At 37.3% G+C, this 24,627-nt stretch overlaps 2 protein-coding genes across 6 annotated transcripts in view; one reads left to right on the forward strand and one right to left on the reverse strand.

Annotated features, from left to right (window-relative positions):
- The window catches only part of ACAD11 (acyl-CoA dehydrogenase family member 11), a 103,682-nt gene that overhangs the window by 42,121 nt on the left and 36,934 nt on the right, over window positions 1-24,627 (forward strand). For both annotated transcript variants that reach the window (XM_046001775.1, XM_046001776.1), the window contains 4 exons: window positions 3,669-3,746; window positions 4,410-4,548; window positions 9,950-10,057; window positions 11,473-11,571. In XM_046001775.1, coding sequence (XP_045857731.1) covers window positions 3,669-3,746; window positions 4,410-4,548; window positions 9,950-10,057; window positions 11,473-11,571 — 424 coding nt within the window. The remainder of the gene's footprint in view (window positions 1-3,668; window positions 3,747-4,409; window positions 4,549-9,949; window positions 10,058-11,472; window positions 11,572-24,627) is intronic.
- On the reverse strand, window positions 12,238-17,703 carry ACKR4 (atypical chemokine receptor 4). Of its 4 annotated transcripts, XM_046001781.1 has the most exons (4): window positions 17,461-17,703; window positions 16,857-16,974; window positions 15,272-15,437; window positions 12,238-14,252 (listed from the first exon to the last, which is right to left on the reverse strand). In XM_046001781.1, exon 4 carries the CDS (start codon window positions 14,241-14,243, stop codon window positions 13,191-13,193), a length of 1,053 nt encoding a protein of 350 aa, XP_045857737.1. In that variant the 5' UTR covers window positions 14,244-14,252; window positions 15,272-15,437; window positions 16,857-16,974; window positions 17,461-17,703; the 3' UTR covers window positions 12,238-13,190. The 4 variants fall into 4 exon arrangements, with proteins under 4 accessions (XP_045857737.1, XP_045857739.1, XP_045857738.1 ...); XM_046001783.1 differs by lacking the exon at window positions 16,857-16,974 and having other exon boundaries at window positions 15,272-15,416; XM_046001782.1 differs by lacking the exon at window positions 15,272-15,437 and having other exon boundaries at window positions 16,746-16,974.

Here is a 24,627-nt window from a genome sequence, read left to right on the forward strand (position 1 = left end):
TTTCAAAATAGGAGGGGGAAAGCCTATAAAATTCTATCCAGTGTAGGGGCCTGGTTGGCCAGAGGGAGCCCTTTTGTTGTGGGCTTGGATTGACCCTGCCCCTCCCAGAGAACTTGCTTACAGGTCCCGGATGTAGGAGCGGGCCATCCGGATGGAGACATCCAATCAGTGGGGCACGCATATATTTACTATGGTAAATTGAAATTCAGTTGGTCACCTGTACTGCCGACCTAGCATGACTGTGCAGTTTTCCCTGTGTATTGCAATTTCATTGGCTACCTGTGTATGGTAACCTTTATAAAGGTTAGTCTGTGAGGCAGGTAGTGTAGGGGTGATAGCGTCGGGATCATCCCAAGCATCAGGAGCAGTAGCATTGGGAGCAGCAGTGTTGGGAGCATTGGGATCATCCGGAGCAGCGTCATAGGGGAAGCATAGTCATCTGGAGCAGCATGGTCGGGAGCAGCCTCGCTGGGACCGTCATGAGCATCGCTGGGGAGGCCAGGCAGCGGCCTCGCCAGCGGGGCAGCGGCCTCGCCGGCGGGGCAGCGGCCTCGCTGGGGAGTAGCGCTGCCGGAGCATCATCATCGGGAAGCGGCCTCGTCAGGGAGCAGTGCCACCAGGAGTGTTGTCGTCGGGTAGGGGAGCCATGGGGCAGCGGGAGTCGTTGTCGGGTAGGGGGAACCGTCGTCGGGTAGGGGATTCGTCGGGTAAGGGAAGTAGTCGGGTCCGTGTCCTGGTCGTCACGTCTTTGTAAGAGACAGCCCCGACTGGTTGGTTTGATTTCCAATGCTTGGCGCGAAATAAAGCTTTGCTTGACTTTCGCTTTGTGTTGGTCTCGTTCTTTTGATCACGGACCCTAACATCCAGCATTATAACTAAGTTTATAAAAATTAAAAGTCGCATCTAGAAAACAAGATAATGTCATATAATACACCAGTATTTTAACAGTATACATCTTTAGTAAGACTGTTGATGACTTTTTCTCAACACTTTTACATTATAATGGGAGAAATAAGCTTCATTTAAACTACTCTGACCTTTAATTCCTTGGATTTCATAAAGTGAGAACATTAAGAACCCAATATCTATAAAAGTGTTAAAAGGCAGTTTTTCCTATTGGTAAGGAGGGGGCCTAGGTGGCTCAGTCAATTAAGCATCCAGCTCTTGATTTTAGCTCAGATCATGATCTCAGGGTCATAAGATCAAACCCTGCATTGGGCTCACACTGGGTGTGGAGCCTGCTTAAGATTCTCTCTCTCCCTTTCTGTCCCTCTGCCCAACCACCACGTGTGCATGCTCTCTCTCTAAAAAAAATAAAAATAAAATGGATAAGGAGTCCTAAAAAATAGAATTTAAAACAACTAACAACATAGTCTTGAGAATACACTTACAATATAAAGATAACATTAGTCATATTTTCCTCAAGTGTAATGTACTCTTAAAGAATTATTGCTTTTTTCTAATAGACAACTTTAAGGTGAAAAACATATTCTATTGCAAAATTACTTGTAGGCTCAGATTTAAGATTCTGAACTAACATACTGCAAAGCAGTATCTCAGTAAGTTATGAGGAAGTTAGATGTTAAAGGTGCTATCTGGGGGGAATCGATTAGGCATCAAGAGTATTTTCTGCGGGCGCCTGGGTGGCTCAGTGGGTTAAGCCGATGCCTTCGGCTCAGGTCATGATCTCAGGGTCCTGGGATCGAGTCCCGCATCGGGCTCTCTGCTTGGCAGGGAGCCTGCTTCCTCCTCTCTCTCTCTCTGCCTTCCTCTCTGCCTGCTTGTGTTCTCTCTCTGTCAAATAAATGAATAAAATCTTAAAAAAAAAAAAAGTATTTTCTGCTTTCTCCTTTCACCAATATACTGTTTTTCATACTCTAAGAACTAAAGAAACCTTCTTTATAATGAGATTTTATATTAATTCTGACTTCTACTGCAATGCAAACAGATTTTGCAGATCTCTAAATGGATAGATTTTAGAACAGGAAGTATTAAATCACACAAGTTTTTAAAATAATTATGTAAACATTGGGTGATTTAATTTCTCAGAACTGTAGTATCATAAAGAGGTAGTCAGAGATGAGGAATTTGTAAATGTATTGCATAATATATTGTAGCATTGACTATTTCTACTGCAGTACAAGGGATGGACATAATAAACAACCCTAAACAGGAAATCTCCAATTCAGCTGACTTCCTGACAGAAATGATGAATGCTCTTCATCCTGGTGAAAAGGAGCTGTCCTTTGTCTTCTTGCAGTTTTCACTAAATACATCATTCCCCTAGACTAGCCATGCTTAATAAAAAGAACAGTTTTGTGTATTATATGACTATAAAGGAGTAGAACAATTTTAGAAAATAATTTTGTAATGTGGCCTTGTGACAATAGTCACAGATTTTAATCTATAATTCTAGCATAAGTAAAAAAATTAGGCATAGAGATTCTGTAAGAGCAAAATATTGGAAAATGCCTTCCTAAAACATATTTTAGTTCATCTTGATTATTTAGTTACACAAATTAGAGATTATTATTACTGTTTGGTGTGGCTAGTTTTTAATTTATATTTACCCATGTATTTACCACTTTATTTACTGTTTCTTCTTGCAACTCAAATGTTTCTTTTAGGATCAAGTTCCTTTAGTGAGAATCTGCTAGTAACCTTTTCTTTGATTTTTTTTTCTTTTTATTTTCCTTTTTTTGCTCAAGAGAGGGAAGTAATGATTCTGATTCAGATTCTCTCTGTTTCTTTATCTCTAATGCCTTTATTTTGCCCTAATTCTTGAAAGATTGTTTTATTGGACATTGAATTCTAGGTTGACAGTTATTTTCTCTTAGCAACTGAAGACATTAAAACACTGATTTCTGCCTTCATTTGTTGCACTGGGAATTCAGTTCTCAATTGTTTATAAGAACCACTGCTTGAATTTTTAAATTTAATTAATGTGTTTTTTCTTTTCCTCAAGTTGCTTTTGATTCTTTTACTTTTTTGTTGTTCTTTTTCAAATTTGGCCAATTTTGATTGTCATACTTTTAATTCCTTTGTCATACTTTTAATTCCTTCCTTTATTCTTTAAATCTATTGGACACAAATACTTTATTCTATATACGATCTTTTTTTTTTTGTCTGTAGTAGTCTTTGGGGAGTGTAATTTAGTTTTGTTACACTGTTAGTTTTGCTAATTTTTGCTAATGGTGGCTTGAAACAAGTACTTTAGTAACACCTGAAGAGTCAGGCTTTTTTATTTCTGACCACTGAGGACTTTCCTTATTGTTCTTCCAACACAGCTATTCATTACATGGTTTTTGGTTTTGGGTTTTTTTTTCCATTATTTTAAATATTTTCTCTGGCATTTTTAGTTGTGCTACTTTGAGAGGGGTTCCTATGACTACCCAGTGAGCTATATTGCCAAAAAGGGAACACTAAATCTTGGTACAAGATTTTGGAAGTCTGTTATCTAATATCGAGACAGCATAATTTTGTGAGCAACAAACCTCTAGATTTGTTTATACTCATGTATCGGGTTTGGAAAGAAATATTACTGATTTAATAGCCGTTTGAAAAGCTTCTTCATCTAAATAGGTTTACTTTGGATATTTGCAGTTTATGGCATTATTTACTTTGTATTAACTTTAGCTAATGAACTTTTTTCTTATTATTACTTTAAGGAAGTAATTGAGTTCTACATTAAGAATGAAAATTCAGTGGACAGATGGAAAAAACCTTTAGTGATTGATAAACTTAAGGTAAGAAAAACAAGAAAGCATTTAATGTTGGAAAATGAATATGCAGGTTTTTTTGAAACCGTAGTTTGTTAATAAATATGTCAGTAATAACTTTTTTAAAAGAAAGTTAAGAACAGAACCTATAGTATACAAAGTAGGTTACATAGCATTTTGTTTGTGGTATGTATCACAATAACCTCTTACAGGTATTGAAAGAAAAAATATAATCAACAGCACTCACTACCATCTGTTGCAAAATTACAATAGAAGTCAAGCAGAACATTTGTCCCACATGCGCTTGGTCTAAATTTCATGCTTTAAAATCCTAATCACAACACACATAAGATATTAAAATATACAAAATAGAATGTTTGGCATATTTACACTCAAATGTGGGAGATTCTGTAATAACTATAATTCAGTAAGAGGTACACAGGAAAGCAAATTTAGTTTTTCAGCCAAATCTAAGGAAACTTGGAGAAAAGGGCATTTCTTTAACAGGAAATTGTTGATTTCTAATGAGTTAATAACTATTTGGTTTTACACACTGTGAGGTAAATAAAACAAGTAACTTCGTAAGTGTTTTTAAGTTGCAAGAAGCATAAATAGCAATATCTTTTAAAAATAAACTATTTTAGTGCATGGTAAATTATGATCACTCTGGCGTATTCATCACCTTGACAGGAAATGGCCAAAGCAGAAGGCCTCTGGAACTTGTTTTTGCCAGCTGTGAGCAGTCTCAGCCAGGTGGACTATGCCTTGATTGCTGAAGAAACAGGAAAATGCTTTTTTGCTCCAGATGTCTTTAACTGCCAAGCACCAGGTTACTATATTATTTAAAAACAGAACTTTCTCAGATATTCTGAGCAGTGTTTGAAATTCCTCTATTTTAAGACAAGAAGTTTTTCTACACAAAGTCATTGGTTTATAAACTTGTCTACAATTTTATTTCTCAGTTACTTTGATTTAAATATTTTAAAAAATGGATCTGATATTCTCACTGGATAATTCTTTTGTTAAACATCATTGCATTAAGAGTATTAGTGAATAGAGGCCACCTCCAGAGGTACTGGCAATATAAAGATTACAACTTCACGACTGGATCTTCGATACTTATATGGCTAATTGGAATGGATCGAGAGTTCCAGATCTTGGTTAGCCTCACTATCTCTCCATTTCTTCACCAGTTTTTTTTTTTTAAGTTTTTAAAAATTTATTTAAGTAAACTCTACACTCAACATGGGGCTCTAACTCATAACCCCGAGATCAAAAGTCACACACTCTTGCAAGTGAGCCATCCAGGTGCCCCTATTCACCAGTTATTTATTGATTACTTACTATGTGCCAAGCAGTGTTCTAGATCCTTGGGATGTATCAAAGAATAAAATACACAAAGATTCTTGCCCTCATGGAGCTGATGTTCTAATGGAGGGAGACAGAAATAAATAATAAATATTATAAGTAAGTAAATTATGCAGTCAGTTTGAAGATGAAAAGTGCTTTGGGGGGAAAAAAAAATCCCAGCAGGGTAGGACAACGTTGGAATGCTGGGGAACAAGAAATGCAAATTACAGTTTAACATGGAATGATGAGGTTAGGCCTTACTGAGAAAATTATATTCGATAAAGACTTAAAAAAAGCATGAGATTTAGCTATGATGTTATCTGGGGAAGGAATTTCCACAGCAGAGGAAACAGAAATTGCATAGACCCTAAGGCAAGAGTATGATTGGTGTATTCCAAGAAGAGTCAAAGAACTTGGCATAGTTGGGAGAATAGTAAGAGAAGGTATCAGAGAGGAAAGGGCCTTATGGGGCAGGTAAGGGCTTATACCTCCTGTGAACAGGGAAGCCATGGGAGATTTGACCAGAGCAGTGACAAGATGTTGTATCAGTTTTAAAAGAATCACTTTGGGGCACCTGGGTGGCTCAGTGGTTAAGGCCTCTGCCTTCGGCTCAGGTCATGATCCCAGGGTCCTGGGATCGAGCCCCTCATCGGGCTCTCTGCTCAGCAGGGAGTCTGCTTCCTCCTCTCTCTCTCTCTCTCTCTCTCTGCCTGCCTCTCTGCCTACTTGTGATCTCTGCCTGTCAAATAAATAAATTAAAAAATCTTTAAAAAAAATCATTTTGACGACTGTATTAGGAATTAACAAAAGGAGGGAAGGAAGGAAGCAGGGAGTCTGTTGTAATAATCCTTGTTAGAGATGATGGGGGTTTGTTCTAGAGTAGGTGAGCAGTAGAAAGAGTCTAAATATATTTTGAAGGAAGAGGAAAGAGGAACTCAAGGATGCCTCCAAAGATTCTGGCATGAAAAATTGGAAGGGTAAAGGAAGGAAGCCAACTTTTCTTTAAAAAGGTAATATAGAAGGGGGTGCCTGGGTGGCTTAGTCAGTTACGTGTCTGCTGTCGGCACAGGTCATAATCTCAGGGTCCTGGGATGGAGTCCTGTAGGGCTGTCTACTCAGCAGGAAGTCTGCTTCTCCCTCTCTCTTTGTGTTCTCTCTCTCTCTCAAATAAATAAATAAAAGTCTAAAAAATTTTTTGTTTAAAAGGTCATATGGAACAGATAAACCTGTACTGTGTCTGTAGAAGATGTTTTCAAACATGGATTTGTTAAAGAACTCACTAAGGAACTTAAAAAACAAAAAAACACCAGACTCATAGACTCCATCCCTGTAGATTTGATTCAGTAGGTCTAGGTTAGACCCAGGGAATGTCTTGTCTTTTTTCCCCCTAGTTTCTCTAGTTACTCTATTGCTCCCAGTCAAGGACCAACATTTAATTTGTTATAGAAGGATGACGGTATGATATCCTATATTGTCACTGAACAAGTTAGGCCTCAGTATTGCCTTTTGTGCTCATTGTATGACCCTGCTGCTAAAGCTCTCCCAAAAAGAGTTAATGAAGGATGGAACTACCAAAAAGAAGTATTTGGATATCTGAGAGAAGACACAATCTGGTTGCTTAGTAAGGTGTTTGGACAGTGGACTTTGACTCTCATTTATTTGAAACTATTAAGGTAGCTATAAACTTCTGGTGTTGGTTGAATTTATCCCTGGTGGTTTTCCTTCTTCAAATCACCAATTTATCAAATTACTGCTCTACTACATTGTAATCCAGTAATGAGGCTACTGTAAAAGTCAAGAAATCTATCATACAATTTCTAAAGATTTCATCTCATTTATGTGAAGCTATTACTGTATAGGTGGCATAATTTTGTGGATGGAGAACTGGTAGTCTTTTGCTTAAAACTTTTTTTATTGCTACTTATAGTAAGAAATATAATTTATATTGTGACCCAATATGTAGCATATGTAGTTTTACATGTATGTTCATGGATGGATGGATGGATTGACCAAGGGACTTGGGGAATGAGAAATGAGAGGCGTATATATTACTGAAAAAGGGTTTCATGAAATAATAATTTCCTTTATTACATACAGTATATTCAGATATTTTCCAGTGAGTCTAGTCGAATCTAATATGTTCTCTTTTGATCTATTTTTTAGAGAATGATAGCCATATTCCATTAAATTGATTTCATGACATACTAATAGGTCATAATATGGTTATATAATATAACTAATAATTTATAATATTTTCATAATATGAAAAATAATGCTATAGAAGACTTCATTTGCAGACACAGCCCTGCCACTATTTTCTCCATTTGACCCATGAATTCCCTTTTCACTAGAAGATCATTTGCCTAGCATTAAAAATTCTAGTATTAAAAATTTCATGAGTCTATCAGTTGTACTCTCTAAATGATATCACCAAACTGCTGAAACTTAAAAATTGGCCGGGAAAATACATTTTCTTTGGCCAGAGTATGATTAGCAAGTCTCCTTAGCAAACAAGGATGTATAAAACCATAAGTAGAAAACTAGGCGTTTTCTCTTTGTAGTGGAGATATCTTCATGAAGGCCTTAGGACATTGTGTTTTGGAGCATTTCCAAAGCAGAAAAAGAAGGGAATATAACAGATGTTAATTAAATACTTTGGGAGGTTTCTTAAGTATAAAGATGAATTTCTACTCAAGCTTTCCAAATAGTTCTAAAAGCTTAGGGAAAATATGTAGTCTTCCAATTTGTCTTTTTTTTTTTTTTTTGCCCTTCACAAAGTATACAATATTGTGTATTAGAATGTTGAAAATAGCAATTTTAATTCTATAGCTATACTAGAAAATTTGGAGGGCCTATGGGATGATTTGGGGGAGGGTAATTTTTTTGTAGAACTAATTTATCCAGGCTTTTTCCCAACCCAAAAATAATAGCTTCGTTTTGCCAGCTTCTCAGAACAAACTGACAATTTTTGCAAGATCTTAGTCAATATTTACCTCATTTGAACTATAACAAGAAAGAGTGAATTTAAAATAAGCGAAGAAAACAGTGAGCTTCATTAATTATAACTTGACTCATTTTTTCCCTTAGTCAAAAAGAATTTTAAATGAATGTTAATCTATTAGGAATTTTGTGCATTTTAATATAACTTTGGCTCTGTTGGTAGTATCTGGACAGACTGCAAACACATTTTGAGAGACTTAACTTGGATTTATCTCCATTTTCATAGGCATTTCAGTGACTGTCATTCAAGTCATGTTTAAAAGTGATATTGAGGGGTGCCTGGGTGGCTCAGTGGGTTAAGCCTCTGCCTTCAGCTCAGGTCATGATCCCAGGGTCCTGGGATCGAGCCCCGCATCAGGTTCTCCGCTCAGCGGGGAGCCTGCTTGCTCCTCTCTCTCTGCCTGCCTCTCTGCCTACTTGTGATCTCCGTCTGTCAAGTAAATAAATAAAAAAATCTTAAAAAAAAAAGTGATATTGAAAACTTCTTGAAAATCTTATGAATAATTGGGGATCCTAGGTGGTTCATTCTGTTAAGTGTCTGAGTCTTGATTGCAGCTGAGGTCATGATCTCAGGGTTGTGGGATCAAGCCCTGTGTTGGGCTCCCTGCTCAGCGAGGAGTCTACTTGAGATTCTCTCTCTCCCTTTCCCTCTGTCCCCCCACCACACAGTCTCTCACCCTCTCTCTAAAATAAAATAAATCTTTTTCTAAAAATCTTATGAGTGGGATGCCTGGGTGGCTCAGTTGGTTGAGCATCTGCCTTTAGCTCAGGTCATGATCCCAGAGGCCTGGGATCGAATCCTGCATCGGACTCCTTGCTCAGCGAGGAGCCTGCTTCTCCCTCTGCCTGCTGCTCACCCTGCTTGTGCACTTGCTCTCTCTCGCTCTCTCTCTGATAGATAAATAAATAAATAAATAAATAAATAAATTCTTTAAAAATAAAAATAAATCTTGTGAGTAATCAGTTTTCAAGGGAAAGGTTTTAAATAGTATTTTTTCAGAAGTTTGATAAGAAAAAATATCGGAGTAAAGCCCCTAGAGTGTTTTGTTCCAGGGCAGGTATAAAGCATTCTTTCTTATATGAGAGTGCTAGTAGTGTATCAGTTACTGAACAATGCCCTCTGAGGGTTGGAAAGGGTCTTTGAAGTTATCTGCTGTCATTTTCTATCAGGGATTCTGTGTTTAGCATTCTTGAGATACCACCTAGTACTTTTCTAGATGGGAGGGGGTGCACAATAGTAAAAACAATGGTAGAGGTAAAGAGACAATAATTATTCTGTGAGTTCAGAGGAAGGAGATATTTCTGACTGTGTAATCAGAGATTCTTCATGGTGGAAGAGGCTCAAAAGCAGGAATTTACTTAGGAATGATGGGTAGAATTGGACTTGAGAGAAGGTTTGGCACAGGCAAACAGGTGAAAGTGAGAGAGCACAGTATATGTTTGAGGAACAGGAGTCTCAGCAATGGAGTCTCAGTAGAGCATGGAATGATAATTGTTCTCCAGAAGCATTGCAGTCACTCCTAGCAAAGCATATTTACAAGAAAGCGGGGAAAGATTAAGACAGTGAATTAATTTTCCTTAGTCCTAAATGAGTCAGACCTCATTAAAGCCAGGTTTTATTGGGATGAAGCGGACAAGTGTCATAATTCAATACAAATTGAATAAGTATGCACCAAATGCCATATATTTATAATTATTATTTATGGCATACCTTCATTATAAATTATATTTACTATTATGTTTCAAAATATTTTTGTAAGCAAATGTTTACTTTAAAAAGATACATGTATATAATTCCAACATAAAGTTTGGATTTCATATTGGTAAATTTTTAAATGCCAAAGAAATGTGTTTTTTTTTTTTTTTTTAAATACATATAGACACAGGGAACATGGAGATCCTCCACCTATATGGAAGTGAAGAGCAGAAGCAGCAGTGGCTTGAGCCTCTTCTTCAAGGGAACATTGCCTCTTGCTTCTGTATGACAGGTAAAAGCAAATCCTGGTTCTCCCCTTGTGCAGTCAGTCATCCTGGAGTTATTATGGATAAGCTAAAATGGAAGAGTGGCTCTGTGTTTCAGGCAAATTTGCCCATGGACAGAGATGAGCACGTGCTTGTTTTGAGCCTGGTTTCAAATTTTGGCATTTTTAAATGTGCAGAATCAAATTGTCCTCCCCTATGGGAGGATACCCAGTGATGTTTTCTGATAGTCTACTTTAAGCATTTAGCAGCAGAGTAAACCTAACTTCATTATCTTTTGACTTACATTTCTAAAATTGCCTTGTATGTATATTTAACATCTTTTTTGCCCTTATGTATGAAATATTTGTCTTTGTAATAATTTTTACTGATAGTTACAAAATACTTAACTTTGCCATGAACCTAGAAAAATAGACCATTCACCAGGGCTGATCACATAGTTCAAATTATGATCATGTGGGGAAGTAAAATTAGGAGCATGTTAAAAGTGGGTTTGGTACCATTTGTACATAGGAAACAGCAGGTAAGAATTTTTCAAAGGAAAAAGTCATCATTTTATAGTTGAGCTTAGAATTAAACTAAATGTCATCTGGCCATAATTTTAGCCAGATTTAAAAGTCTTCTATAACATTGTATGTATTTGTAATAAGAAAACTGATCTCCATTTAAAATTGGTGAGAGGCATTTATTGAACATCTGCAGTGACATGTTATCTTCAAACCACTAATTGGAGGTTACAAAATAAGTACACAGCTCCCTTTCTAAAGGAACCCCGTGGGTCTCTAGTTTTAGAAATAGAACGCACAAAATATCTGAAGGACCCATTTAAAAGAGCAGCATATTAGCAAGTGCAGGTGACTACAATGAGGGCTAGCCTGTACATTTTGAAATGCCATACAGTAAAGCAGTTGTGTAGGGGTGTCCCATGGAAAACTTTCTGAAGAAATTGTGTTGATCAGTCTTTACAGAATGCAAAATAAGTCGGTGAAAGCATTCCAGATGGGATTTGCAAGGCAGGGTTGGAAATTGTCTAAGATAGTAAACTACATGGTGGGGAAATCTGGCTTGCAAATGTTTAGTATTTAGTAGATTTCCGTTGTGGACAATAAACAACAGTATACTTAATCTACTTTTGGTAATTGGAGAAAGGATCAGTGAGTTATCTTGAATCATGCATCAGCGAGGAAGCCAAGAATACAATTTAGATTGCTGATCGCCAGTGTTCAAAATTCATCCGTTCATTCTTCCAGTGCACATTTACTGAGTAGCTACTATATGTAGGTTATAGGAGAACTAGGGTGGAAGGGGGGAAGGATAGGAACATGCCTCCATCCTCAAAGAGTTCACATTTCCTTATCTAAAATCTCTTTTGTAAACTGATGATGTCTGCCTGCCTGTAAATTCAACCTTTGCTTATTTATAGAGCCCAATGTAGCTTCGAGTGATGCCACAAATATTGAATGTAGCATCCAACGAGATGGCGATAGCTATGTAATTAATGGCAAGAAATGGTGGAGCAGTGGTGAGTATTCGGATCCATCCTTTTGGTGCTGTGCTAGAATAATATGATACATAATTATGAGTTTCATGATCACCGTTCTTCAAATTCTGGCTTTGAAGGCATATTCAAATTTAGAAATACTTGATTAAAAAAAGTAATTTAAAAAAAATATTTATTTTGGCTAGAGGGAGAGAGTGCAGGGGTGGGGGGTAGGACAGAGGCACAGGGAGAGGGGGAGAGAAACTCTAAGCAGACTTCATGCTGAGTGCAGAGCCCAAACTAGGGATTGATCTTAATGACCCCAAGATCACTACCTGAGCCAAAAACAAGAGCCAGAAGCTCAGCCAACAGTGCCACACAGGTGCCCCCAAAAAAGTAATTTTAAGATAACATATCTTGACCAGGTGATATTTATTTTAAGAGCAGAAAACATGTCTTGTTTTTTCCTACAGTTTTACAGTTCAGTTTTTTTTATAGTTTGTGAGAGAGAAAATTCATATTAGTGTACACTATTGATCACTGTAATTCCTTTCAAAATTAAATTTCAGTAGGGACATATTTTTTTTAAAGATTTTATTTATTTATTTGACAGAGAGATCTCAAGTAGGCAGAGAGGCAGGCAGAGGGGGAGGAGGAAGTAGGCTCCCTGCCAAGCAGAGAGCCCAATGCAGGACTTGATCCCAGGAGTCTGAGATCATGACCTGAGCCGAAGGCAGAGGCTTAACCCACTGAGCCTCCCAGGCACCCCTCAGTAGGGACATATTAAATGAACTATAATTTATAAATAATTATATTTAAAAAGATAAGATATACGTGTTATTAAAAATCATCTGTTGTGTCACATACTTTTATTGCTTAAAAATGTAAGTGCTTAAGCAAAAAAATAAGAATCTGTATGTAAGAAAATGTATTGTTTAGTCAACCCTCAGTAATAGACTCACATAAATGGATAAGCCCTTTAGGAACTCACAAAATTGGAATCTAGGTAAATATGATTAACTAAAGATTGCTTCTAGAGTATACATGTAAATCTAATGGGATAACCAGTTTATTACTAAAGAAAATTAACATCATGGAAGCACATGTTCAGAAACTTACCAAGGATAAAAAGAAAAAAAAAATTTTACCAGGGATGTATTAAAAGAGCCAGTAAAGCTTTTTATGTAATATTTTAATTGTTAAATTGTTATTTCTGGGGTCTTAGGAAATCACTTACAAACTACGAAACACGAAAAAAGGATTAAATTTTGTTGTATAGCTATTCAAATACTGAAATTATGCAGTGAAATCATTCTTACATTAAAATTTAGATCTTTTAAAATAATTAGAAATGCCCCTTAATATAAACCTTTTTATTCATCTATTTCAGATGGCCTAATTCATAGCATAGTGTTTTTATTATTTATGCCTGTTAATACTATTTTCCTATATTGTTAACTTTAATTTCATGTTATCTGCATTTATTATGTCATTTCCTCCTCTTCCTGGTTGCTATATTCTCCCCATCTTCCCCCCACCTCTTGATTGCCATAAGTTGGCACCACGGTGTTTGAGATTTAAGTTTCAGAATAAAGCAGATGTTTTATCTGAGGGAGAAGTATCATTCATGTGTATCGAAGCAAGAGGCAGCAATTTTACATTTAAATGCTGAAAGTACTGGTTGGCTCTGTAGGATCTTCTGAATCGAAAGCAATCTCCTCCGCATTTTGTCTTTGTCTTCTCCAGGACCCGTATTTCTTAGCAACTTTCATAATGTAGTTTTTGAAAGAGGCTCCCATGAAAACATACAGGACTGGGTTGAGGCAGCTGTGAAAGAGTGCAATGCTCTCTGTGATTTGGATGGCAACATCCATGCGTTTGCTCATGTCGCAGTCGGTGATCAGAGAGTAGATGATGTCTATGACTTGGCAGAACCGGACAATGTTATAAGGCAGCTGAGTGACAATAAAAACTATAACCACTGTGAGCAGAACTTTGAGGGGACGAGATTTTTTAATGTTGGGCATCCTGATGAGTGTCCTTGCTGTGACAAAGTAGCACACTCCCATAATAAGAAAGGGTATTACAAACCCAATGCAGATTTCCAGCATTTGAATTGATGCTTTCACTGATGTTCCTAGGTGATATGGAAAGATGGGAATGCACCTAGCCTTGTGATTTACTGTATAAAAAACCAGCTGAGGTATACTCAGCAAGATGGCAGCCATCCAGACACAGAAACAGATAAGCCAGCACGGTTTCCCCACTCCTGATTGACGTGGGGCTTTAGTTACAGCCCAGTATCTGTCTATGCTGATACAAGCCAGAAACTGCATTCCAGAGACAAAGTTGACTGTATACAAGGCTGAAGTGACTTTGCACATGATTCTCCCTAAAACCCATCCATGAACTGCATTAACTGCCCAAAAAGGCAGAGTGAAAAGAAGGAGTAAATCTGCCACTGCCAAGTTCAGGATGTACACATCTGTTTTGGTTCTCTGCTTCTTGTAATAGGCATAAATTGCCACCACTATGGAATTGCCTGCAATTCCAATGATGAAAGCTATTGTGAAGAAGGCGGGCAAGAAAACTTTTGCAAATTTTCTGACTTCCTCTTTTACACAGATCACTTCATACTGACTGTAGTCATGAGTGCCATTCATTTCATTTTCCTCATAGTAGTAATCTGTTGACTGGTTGTGTTCCAAAGTCATGGCTCCAATCTAAATGTCAAAAAGAATACAAAATATTCATTTTAATATTGTTTAAAAGGAAACACTTTTTAAATCTACTAGAGAGTAGATTTTTGCTATAACATAGGTGAGGCTGAATCTACCGCTCTTTGAAATTTGAAATTCTTCAGTGGAAGCCATTTTGGAGTATAGCCCCAAGATTAGTTCTTTTTTTTTTTTTTTCTTAAAGATTTTATTTAATATATTTGACAGAGACAGTCATAGTGAGAGAGGGAGCACAAGCAGGGGGAGTGGGAGAGAGAGAAGCAAGCTTCCCACTGAGCAGGAGCCTGATATGGGGCTTGATCCCAGGACCCTGGGATCATGACCTGAGCCAAAGGTAGACGCTTGACAACTGAGCCACCTAGGCATCCCCAAGATTAGTTCTTCATCCTTTGTTTTTACAAGTCTGTGTGCAGGAGCTGGAATTTACACAAGAAAGATAAAAATAATATGCTGTGGAATTTTCTTAATCATTAAACCCTAAATCAAAGTAATGACTTTTATATAGTTTTTAAAATATGAAAATTTAGTCAGATTTCAACAAAAGAAAAAGAAATGTTATATTTCTTACAGACACAACTTTGTGATTCTTATGCAGGATATTGGCAGTGAGTTAAATAAGCAACTACTTTATTCAGCTAAAATAAATATATTTTTATTATTTATAAACATATTTTAAAATGAATTTATTTTAAAATAAATTAAATAAATTAACTCAGTGTTTATACTTAATTTTGCTAGCTTGCCTTTAAAAAACAAAGTTTCCTCTAGTTAGCTTCCCTTGAAAAGCTGTCACACATGCTGAAAGTATGCTACCGTTCAATAGCATTATTCCACCAGTTACCTGAGTCTTAAGCCTACACTGTCCTTGACTTCTGTCACATTCATCCCTAATTTTCAGTCAGCCCCTAGTTTCTGATTTTACCTTACAAACAGATTGTGAATCTATCTCTTTTAATTTGCCCTCTTTGACACATCTGCACCATTCGACCTCCATTGTTTCTTACCTGGCCTATTACAGTATCTTCCCAACTGGTATCTCCTATTCTTTTTCCTTCTTACAACCTCTTTGTCAACATCATTTTTCTTACTGCCACCAGAGTTCTCTATCTCTGCAATGTTAATCTGTCACTCTTCTGCTAAGCTCCTCACCTGAAAGACACATTTCTCCACCTGAAAGATACAATCCAAGCTAACGATACATACTTAGCGTGATGCCCATGGCTCCCTCCGTAATGTTAAGCAGACACTTAACTTGTCCCAGAATTCACAAGTTTATAAATGTATATAAAAATGACCCATGGTTCCTGCTACATCTCTCTATGCTGTGCTAGATCTCTCTACACCCCAGATAGTCATAGTACTCATCTGCAAGCAGTTTGCTGGCGCACACCATGCTGCAGCACATGTCTGCACCATTACTCATTCTGCTCCTTCATCTGATAAACTATTTCCTGCCCTTCCCTTAAAGAGCCAATTCCTCCTTAGTTAACTTGGATGTCACCTCCCCAGAAGATTTTCCTGATCCAATAGCTATATCTACATATACACCTACGTTCATTCTCAGAGAACTGACCCCATTATGTGAAAAAAATGTGTTTCTTAGTTCCCTAAGAGTATGACCTGTTGGCTTTATATTTGTAATGACTACATTGTAGGGTGGCTGGTATACAATAGGTGCTCTGTAAATATTTGTCAAACTAAAGGATTTACAAGCAGGTATAAAGCTATTAGTCTAGAATCTATAGATGGTTGGCAAGAATCATCATTCTCATCATTAGTTATTTTACTATATTGGTTATTAACACCTTATAGAAGTAAAATAAGCTCACAGAGAATTCACAGTTTTTTTTGTTGTTGTTTGTTTTTAAGATTTTATTTATTTGACAGAGAGAGAGAGAGCACAGGCAGGGGGAGCAGCAGGCAGAGGGAGAGGGAGAAGCAGGCTCCCAGATGAGCAAGGAGCCCAATGCGGGGCTGGATCCCAGGACCCTGGTATCATGACCTGAGCTGAAGGCAGATGCTTAACGGTCCGAGCCACCCAGGCGTCCCCAGAATTCACAAGTTTTAAAATGTATATAAAAATGATGTTCTGGGGCGCCTGGGTGGCTCAGTGGGTTAAGCCGCTGCCTTCAGCTCAGGTCATGATCTCAGGGGCCTGGGATCGAGTCCCACATCAGGCTCTCTGCTCAGCGGGGAGCCTGCTTCCCTTCCTCTCTCTCTGCCTGCCTCTCTTGTGATTTCTCTCTGTCAAGTAAATAAATAAAATTTAAAAAAAAAAAAAAAAATGATGTTCTGTGTTTTTATTTTACTGCTGAGTTTAATTTTGCCTTTTCCTTAGCCTTTGTGTCTCCCTTTGGTTCTTTTTGTCCTTGGAAGAAGCTCTAACATTCTTATAGAATCATTAATGAAAATATTATTTTGAAAACAGTGTGCCAACTTATGGTACATTTCCAAAAGAATATTCTTATTCTTACTAACCTTGTTTGGATGAGTAAAGCAGAAAAGGCCCTCAAGGAAATATACCACATAGTAGAACTGCTTTCATTATGTAAAAACCAGGTGCCAACAATTTAAAATGACTATTTTTACCCTTAAGTTAATTTGAAAAGTTCCAATCTGGAAGACCATTCTGGTCATCATTTTCTTATGTGTTAATTATTAACACAGTATGAACTTTGTTCTTTCTCATTCTTCACAAATCTTGAAGCTGATGATAAGAAATAATATGCACAAATAATACAAGACATTAGGGAAGTATATTTTTCAATAGGAATCTTACTAAAAAATGTGAGTGAATAAGACAGGAATGGAAATTATTTGCAGGATTTGATCCTTCTGTCAGACATACAGGAACACATTTTAGATGTCTTTATAATTATTACAAGAACAAAAATAGCATTTGTAAAATAAAACAGAAAAAATAGTATAACACAACCTATTTTCTCATTAACAAAGTTTTATAGGCAAGTAATGGTATTAACATAATGCCAGAAATAATATGTTTTCTTCTTGCTATAGTCAGATTTTTGTTTTAAGATTAAAGTATAGCTGTTTTCAAATAGCTCTTTTTGCATATGTTAACATTTAGACTTTTGTACATCAACACTCCCTTTACATAGGTAAGTATATAAAGTCTTTGGGCTTTAAAAAACAATCTTATCCCAATTAGAATGAGAAAATGAAAAAAACCAACCTGTTTCAGCTTGCAGAGAGGAGCAGTCTTGAGTGGAGAGTAAATTCAAATGACCTCTTTAACTCAGGCTACTTTTGTTTTCGTTTTATACCCCGCCTTTGTCTTGCATCCAAGAGAGCTTTCCTGAAATTTAACCTTGTGAGCACTTGATCTTTTATTTTTTGTATAACCATGCTGTGAAGTCAAATTCAAGTTCTAAAGTGGCTTAGCATACAAATTCCAAAGAATTCTATCCTGTTCCAAAAACTATGCACCTTTCAAAGTTTCTACTTAGATGAAAGGAACAAGAAAGTGCCTGCAGCTGAGGAACCAATGTCCAAACCAAAAAAATTCACCCCGGAGAGCATCAGGGGCCAATGAGCACTTGCAGGTAGAATCTAGAGAAATACTCTGAAAAGTTACTTTGTTTAGGAAAAAAAAGAAAAATGACTTTAACTCAGAAAGTTCTTTTAAAAGACTAAATTATCATAGACTAAATTATGAGTGATGATTAGGCATTTACTGAACTTAATATTTTTTGTGCCACATCATTTAATATTTTACTTAAACTATAAAACTACTCTCGGCTTAAAAAAAAAAAAATTTATTTCTTCCCTATCCTTGACCCCAGAGTATGCCTTTCCCCATGACTGTAAACTCTCTTGCCTTCCTCAAATTTATTTTTTCAAAGACGAGCATACAAACCTTCAAAAGCCTTCTGTCTAGGGACAGTGTTTCTCCCATGCTTCCAAACAAATGAAAATTGAAGAAGAAATGCACGCAGATTTAGCCCTCCTATTTGAACAGGACTCTCCATACATTTGCATGGCAATACCCTTTATTTCTTTTCTCATGCAAAGCTAGGCTCAGTCTCCACGTGTAGAAATTATAGTCAGCATATAGATGGATCTTGGTTTTTTTATCCTTTCTGATACTATATGTCTTTTGATTGGAACATTTAGTCCAGTGAAATTCAAAGTAACTATTGATATATATGTATTGATTATAGTTATTTTGTTACTTGTTTTGTGGTTGTTTTTGCAGTTTTTCTCTGACCTTTCTTCTCTTGCTCTTTCGTGGTTTGCTGGTTTTATTTGGTGATATACTTGGATTCCTTAATTTTCATTTTTTGCATATATATTACTGTTTACTGTTAATTTGTGTTACCATTAGGTTTATATGTAACATCTGTTGCTTATAGTAGTCTATATTAAGTGGATCGTTGCTTATTTTGAACTCATCCTTTACTCCTCTCCCCTCCACCTTTGAGATATTTGGTATCATACTTTACATCCTTTTATTTTGTGCTTCTCTTGACTGATTTTTACAGATATACTTTTTTTGTGTGTATTTGTGCTTGCTGGTTTTTTTGATTTTTTGTTTTACTCTTACTTATGGTTTTTGTTTTCCATTCACAGAGTCCCCCTTACATTCTCATAGGAGTGGTTTAGTGGTCATGAATTCTTTTAACTTTTGTTTGTCTCAGAAATTCTTTATCTCCCCTTCTATTCTTTTTTTTTTTTTCTAAGATTTTATTTATTTATTTGACAGAGAGAGATCACAAGTAGATAGAGAGGCAGCCAGAGGGTATCTCACCTTCTATTCTGAATGATAACCTTGCTGGATAGAGTATTTTTGGCTGCAGATTTTTCCCTTTTAGCACTTTGAATACATCATGCCACTCTCTTCTGGACTAGAAAGTTTCTGCTGAAAAGTGAGCTGCTGGACTTATAAGATTTTCTTTGTATTTAACAGTCATCTTTTCCCTTGCAAACTGTAACATTCTTTATCACTGTTTTCGTTTTTTGCAATTTTAATTATTATGTGTCTTGGTATGGATCTCCTTGGGATGAATTTGTCGGGAGAATTTTTGTGCCTCCTGAATCTGGATCTGTATTTCCCTTCCTAGATTTCAGGAAGTTTTCAGCTCTTATTTCTTCAAATACATTTCTGCCTCCCTTTCTCTCTCTTCTGGGATCCCTATAATGTGAATATTATTATGCTTGATGTGGTCACTGAGTTCTCTACATCTATTCTCATTATGCAGTTTTTGTTTGTCTCTCACCTTTTCAGCTTGATTGCTTTCCATTACTCTGTCCTCCAGGTCACTGATACCTTTCTCTGCTTCCTATAACCTACTATTTATTTCACCTATTATTTTTTTATTTCATTTATTGAGTTTTTCATTTCTGATATGTTAGTTTTTATCTCTTTGTCAAGGATCTCACTAATGTTCTCCACCTATTTCTGAAGTCCAGTGTTTGTGATTATTACTTTAAATTCTTTATCAAGCCCATTACTTATTTCTATTTCACTTAGATCTCTTGCTGTGATTTTCTCTTATTCTTTCATTTGGGACATGTTCTTCTGTCTCCTTATTTTTCTACATCTCTGTCTGTCTCTGTGTTAGGAAAGTTAACTACATCATCTGCTCTTGAAAGTAGTGGCTTTATGAAGAAGAGGTACTGTAGTGCCCTGCAGTGCAGTGTCTGCTGTTTATCAGAATCAGTTATAATACTTCACCTGTGTGTGTCACTTGCATCCTACTATTGTATCCGAGTCACTTTTCCTTTCAGTCTAGACATCTACACTGAATCTCTGCCTGTTGTGGGCTGCACTTGCTCTCTGTGGTGTTAGTGAGACCCACGAAGACTGGTTCTGAGGGCACATGACTGCAGAAGGGCTTGGAGGCAGGACAGCAGGTTAGCAGATTTGTTCTGAGCTGCTGGTCCTAGACTGGATCTTCTGAAGTGCCGAGGCATTAACAAAATTTGTGCTGAACCCGGGGCTGAAGCCAGCAGCCTTGGACTGGGCAAGGGTTCCAGGAGAACTTATGGTTGGTTGCATTGCTAGCAGCTTAGGCAGCAAGTATCTACGTAGCACCATCTCCCACAAATGGCTCTGTGTTTGCAGAGAGGGGAGGAAAATGGCACCTACCAACTCCTTCATTCCCAGAGAAGTCCTCAACACACTCCAAAGTCAGTATAAACAGATCTCCCTCCCATCCCTCCCATTGTGCAAACTGTCGCTTCTATGTTGTCTCTCTGCCGGCCCTTGTCTCTTTAAGGGTGGGGGGCCCAGCTATCATTCCTCTACCTATTTGCCCAATGCTGAGTCAACCCACTTCTAAAGTTCCAGGCTCCAAGTCTCACTGGTTATGCAAACGCATGGAATTCAGCCCCTCCAGTTTTCAAGGCCAGATTTTATGGGGATTCGTTTTCCCCATGTGGGTTCCATGTTACTTTCCCTTCTCTGCACCCACAATTCCCTCTTTCCTGCAGACAGCTCCCAACTGCGTTTTCTATTCTTCTAACTTCTTCCATATGACTTCTTTTCTGCATTTAGTTGTGGAGTTTGTTCTGCCTGTCTTCAGATAGCTCTCAGGTCTATTTACTCAGGTGACTGAAATCTAGCTGTAAACATGGGACAATGGTGCCCCTACTCTGCCATCTTTCCCAGCCTCCTCTCTTACCTCTTGTTCTTGATCTTATATATACTAGAGCAGTATGATGTGAACAAGCAACCCTCCCCTAAATTCTCAAACAGGCCTACAAAATCCTGCAAGTTCTGCCTCCATCCCTCACTGCCTCTCTGACCTTTTTCCCTACTACTTTATGCTTTGCTTGTTTGGTCTGCCACACCAACTTTCTTTCTGTCTTGGAATGTACCAGTCACATTCCTTCTTAGGGATTTTGTACTGGCTTTTCTGCTGGTCTGGAATGTGTTTCCTCTTAATATTTGTAAACCGTATTCCCTCATCTCTCAAGGCTTTGTCCAGTCACCATTACCTCCTCACTGAGGCAATCCCTGATCACTCTGTTTAAAATACCCCTCACCCGCCTATACTCCAATCTAGCTTAACCATTGTACTAATCCTCTGCTGATTTACTATATAATATGTATTATGTTTGCTGTTATCTCTTGCGCTGAATTAGAATATAAGCTTCATCAGAGCAAGGACTTTTATTTCCTTTCTTCATTGATACATCCGAAGTGCCTAGAATAGCACTTGGCATATAGTCAGTATTTTAAATTAATAAATAATCCTACTTTCCCTTGTGATTATTGATCCATTTTACTTTTCCTTGATGCTATGCTTTTTTTATGACTCATCTATAACAGCAGCGTCTGTAGTTAACAATTATATAATGTCTTCAATTCATCTATATTATATGTAGATGCAGTACTGACTTGTGAGCCTTTGTTCAGTGCTATTACTCCTATCTAGAATACTCCTCCCCCCTCCACTTTAGCTACTTCTATTTAGGATTCAGTTTCAGGTCTAACCTTAACATTACTTAATTCAGGAAGCCTTCCTTAACCCTTTTAGATTAGATCAGAAGTATATACTCTTTACTCCTATAGAACTATCTCACTTTGTTATTAATACTTAGTAAAATTTTCTATCTTCCATGGCAATCATGTGTCCTGCTATATCCTCAACATTTAGCTGTGTGCCTTACTTATGGTACCAGTTTACTGAATAATAATTAAATACATGAATGAATGAATGAATGAATGATTGATTGATTCAATCAGTCAGTCAGAGTTTAACTTATTCTCCACAGACTTACAAGTTTAGCAGTGGAGCTGGAATTTTTCTTTAAGATTTTATTTATTTATTTGACGGAGATAGAGGGCACAAGCAGGCAGAGGGGCAGGCAGAGGGGCAGGCAGAGGGAGAGGGAGAAACAGACTTCCCACTGAGCAAGGAGGCTGATGCAGGGCTTGACCTCAGGATGCTGGGATCATGACCTGAGCTGAAGGCAGACACTTAACGACTGAGCCACCCAGGCACCCTTTCACCCTTTGAATCCTGGTAATTTTTTTTTTTTTTTAAGATTTTATTTATTTATTTGACAGAGAGAGATCACAAGTAGGCAGAGAGGCAGGCAGAGAGAGTGAGAGGGAAGCAGGTTCCCTGCTGAGCAGAGAGCCCGATGCGGGACTCAATCCCAGGACCCTGAGATCATGACCTGAGCGGAAGGCAGAGGCTCAAACCACTGAGCCACCCAGGCGCCCCGAATCCTGGTAATTTTAAAGAGTATTTAAAAGTATCCTTTTCCTTTATTTTATACCCCCCAACAATCACATGCTTTCTTGTAAATAGGATTATGATCAGTTATAATGCTATAATTTTTACATCTTTCAAAAATCACACATCATTTTTTGCTAATTCACACACATACCCAGGCATAACATAAAAAGATTCAGCCTCTTTTGGTCATATATACCACATGAAATAAGGTGAAACTAGTTTATTGCCTGGCCTTTTCCTGTATTTTCCTTCTCCCAGGCAGAACTAGAAGAGGTGGTGTTGATAGGGGAGTCTTGACAAGATATGAAAGGCGATCATATAGCTTGGAGATTAGGGAAAAGCATCATTTACCCTAAGCAACTTACAAAAGTGCTGAGTTGTTTCTTTCTTGCCCCTCCCCCAGTTTTAGTACTTGTCTCCTACTTCTCATATCCCTAAGAACAGAATCTTTATGATTGCAACTAGCTGCTCACCATAAATTCTCTCCATGAAATGCCCTAACATACCAATATCCCTCATTCCTGAAGAATCTCTCTCTCCACACCCATTTCTCAGCCTTCCTCTTGAAGTACCATTTTGCTCAGTGACAGATGTTTGGGAATCAATCTGGCTAAACTATATATACTGAATTATCATTGAAAATATAATGTTATATTTTCAACATAATTTATATTGAAAATTGATATTGAGATATGCATTGAACATTTAGATAATCTCATGACTTCTCTTTAGTGTCCATATTACATATTAATATTGTATGTGAGTTTTTTACTTAGCATTTTCTGTTACTCCAGGTTCACTATAAATGTCATTTTTTGGAAGATTTTATTTATTTGAGAGAGAGAGAGCATGAGCGGAGGGAGGGGCAGGTGGAGAGTGAGAAGCAGACTCCCCACTGGGGAGGGAGCCCAATGTGGGGCTCAATCCCAGGACCCTGGGATCACAACCTGAGCCAAAGGCAGCCATTTAACCAACTGAGCCATGCATGTACCCCTATAAATGTCATTTTTATAGCTAAATAATATTTTGTTGTATAGATCATAATTTGTCTTCCCACTCAACTATTATAGGACTTGCAGAGTGTTTCTAGTGTTTTGCTATTACAAATGATGTTATAGAAAGCATCTTTGTAGATAATGTGGGAAACGAGTTAATTTGAGAAGTGTTGAAGAATGTGATTAATCATGTGTAATTGTCTCTTTCTTACACAAAAGGTAGTGTTCTTACTATTCACAGTATAGGATAATTGTAGAGTTCTTCCAGATAAGTGCATAGAAAGGTTCCTTATTCTTTTTGGATGGGTTCCATTGTATGGACACAGCACAGTATATTTAAGTAGTCTCCTATTGATGGATATTGGTTAATGTCTAATTCTTTGCAAATACAAAAAATAACTACTTCAGTGAATAATCTTGTGCACCTGTCTTTGCATTCAAGAACAGCTATATCGGGATGCCTGAGTGGCTCAGCTGGTTAAGCATCTGCCTTCGGCTCAGGTCATGATCCTGGAGTCCTGGGATCGAGTCCCCCGTCGGGCTCCCTGCTCAGCGGGAGTCTGCTTCTCCTGCTGACCCTCCCCACTCTTGTGCTCTCTCTCATTCTCTCTCAAATAACTAAATAAAATCTTTAAAAAAAAACAAACAAAAAAACAGCTATATCTGTAGGGTACATCCCAGAAGTAGGATTGATGGATCAAAGAGTAATTGAATCTGTAATTTTGATGGATATTGCCAAGTTATATTACCTAGGGATATTACTTTGTACACCCATCAGTAATGAAAGTGTTTATCTCCATGGAACCTTGCCAATAGAATGAGTTATTTGACTACCGCTTTGCTTTCTAAATGACTTGTAACAGATTCAGTACTCTTTCCCTCTTCTTCCTAGCCATGTATGAAATATTTTCCCTGGTTGATTTTTTTTTCTTTTTAATGTACAGTAGTTTTATATAGACAGCACAATTGATGTCTTTCTTTTGATTTAATTTATCATTTTTAAGGTTTAAAATTTTTTTCCCATCCAGAGATTTCATAAATATTATTTTTTCTTCTAGTTTTTTATGGCTCAATTATTTAAATTTTTAATAATTTTCAACTCTGATCTATTTGGAATTAATTTTGATCCAACCATATTCTGTAACAATGACAGAA

Source organism: Meles meles, chromosome 4 (genome assembly GCF_922984935.1).
Source record: "Meles meles chromosome 4, mMelMel3.1 paternal haplotype, whole genome shotgun sequence".
NCBI classification, from domain to species: Eukaryota; Metazoa; Chordata; class Mammalia; order Carnivora; family Mustelidae; genus Meles; species Meles meles.

What these genes read in the sequence shown, in the direction of transcription:
- ACKR4 (XM_046001783.1), bottom strand. Translation starts at nt 14,243, where the DNA reads ATGACTTTGGAACACAACCAGTCAACAGATTACTACTATGAGGAAAAT.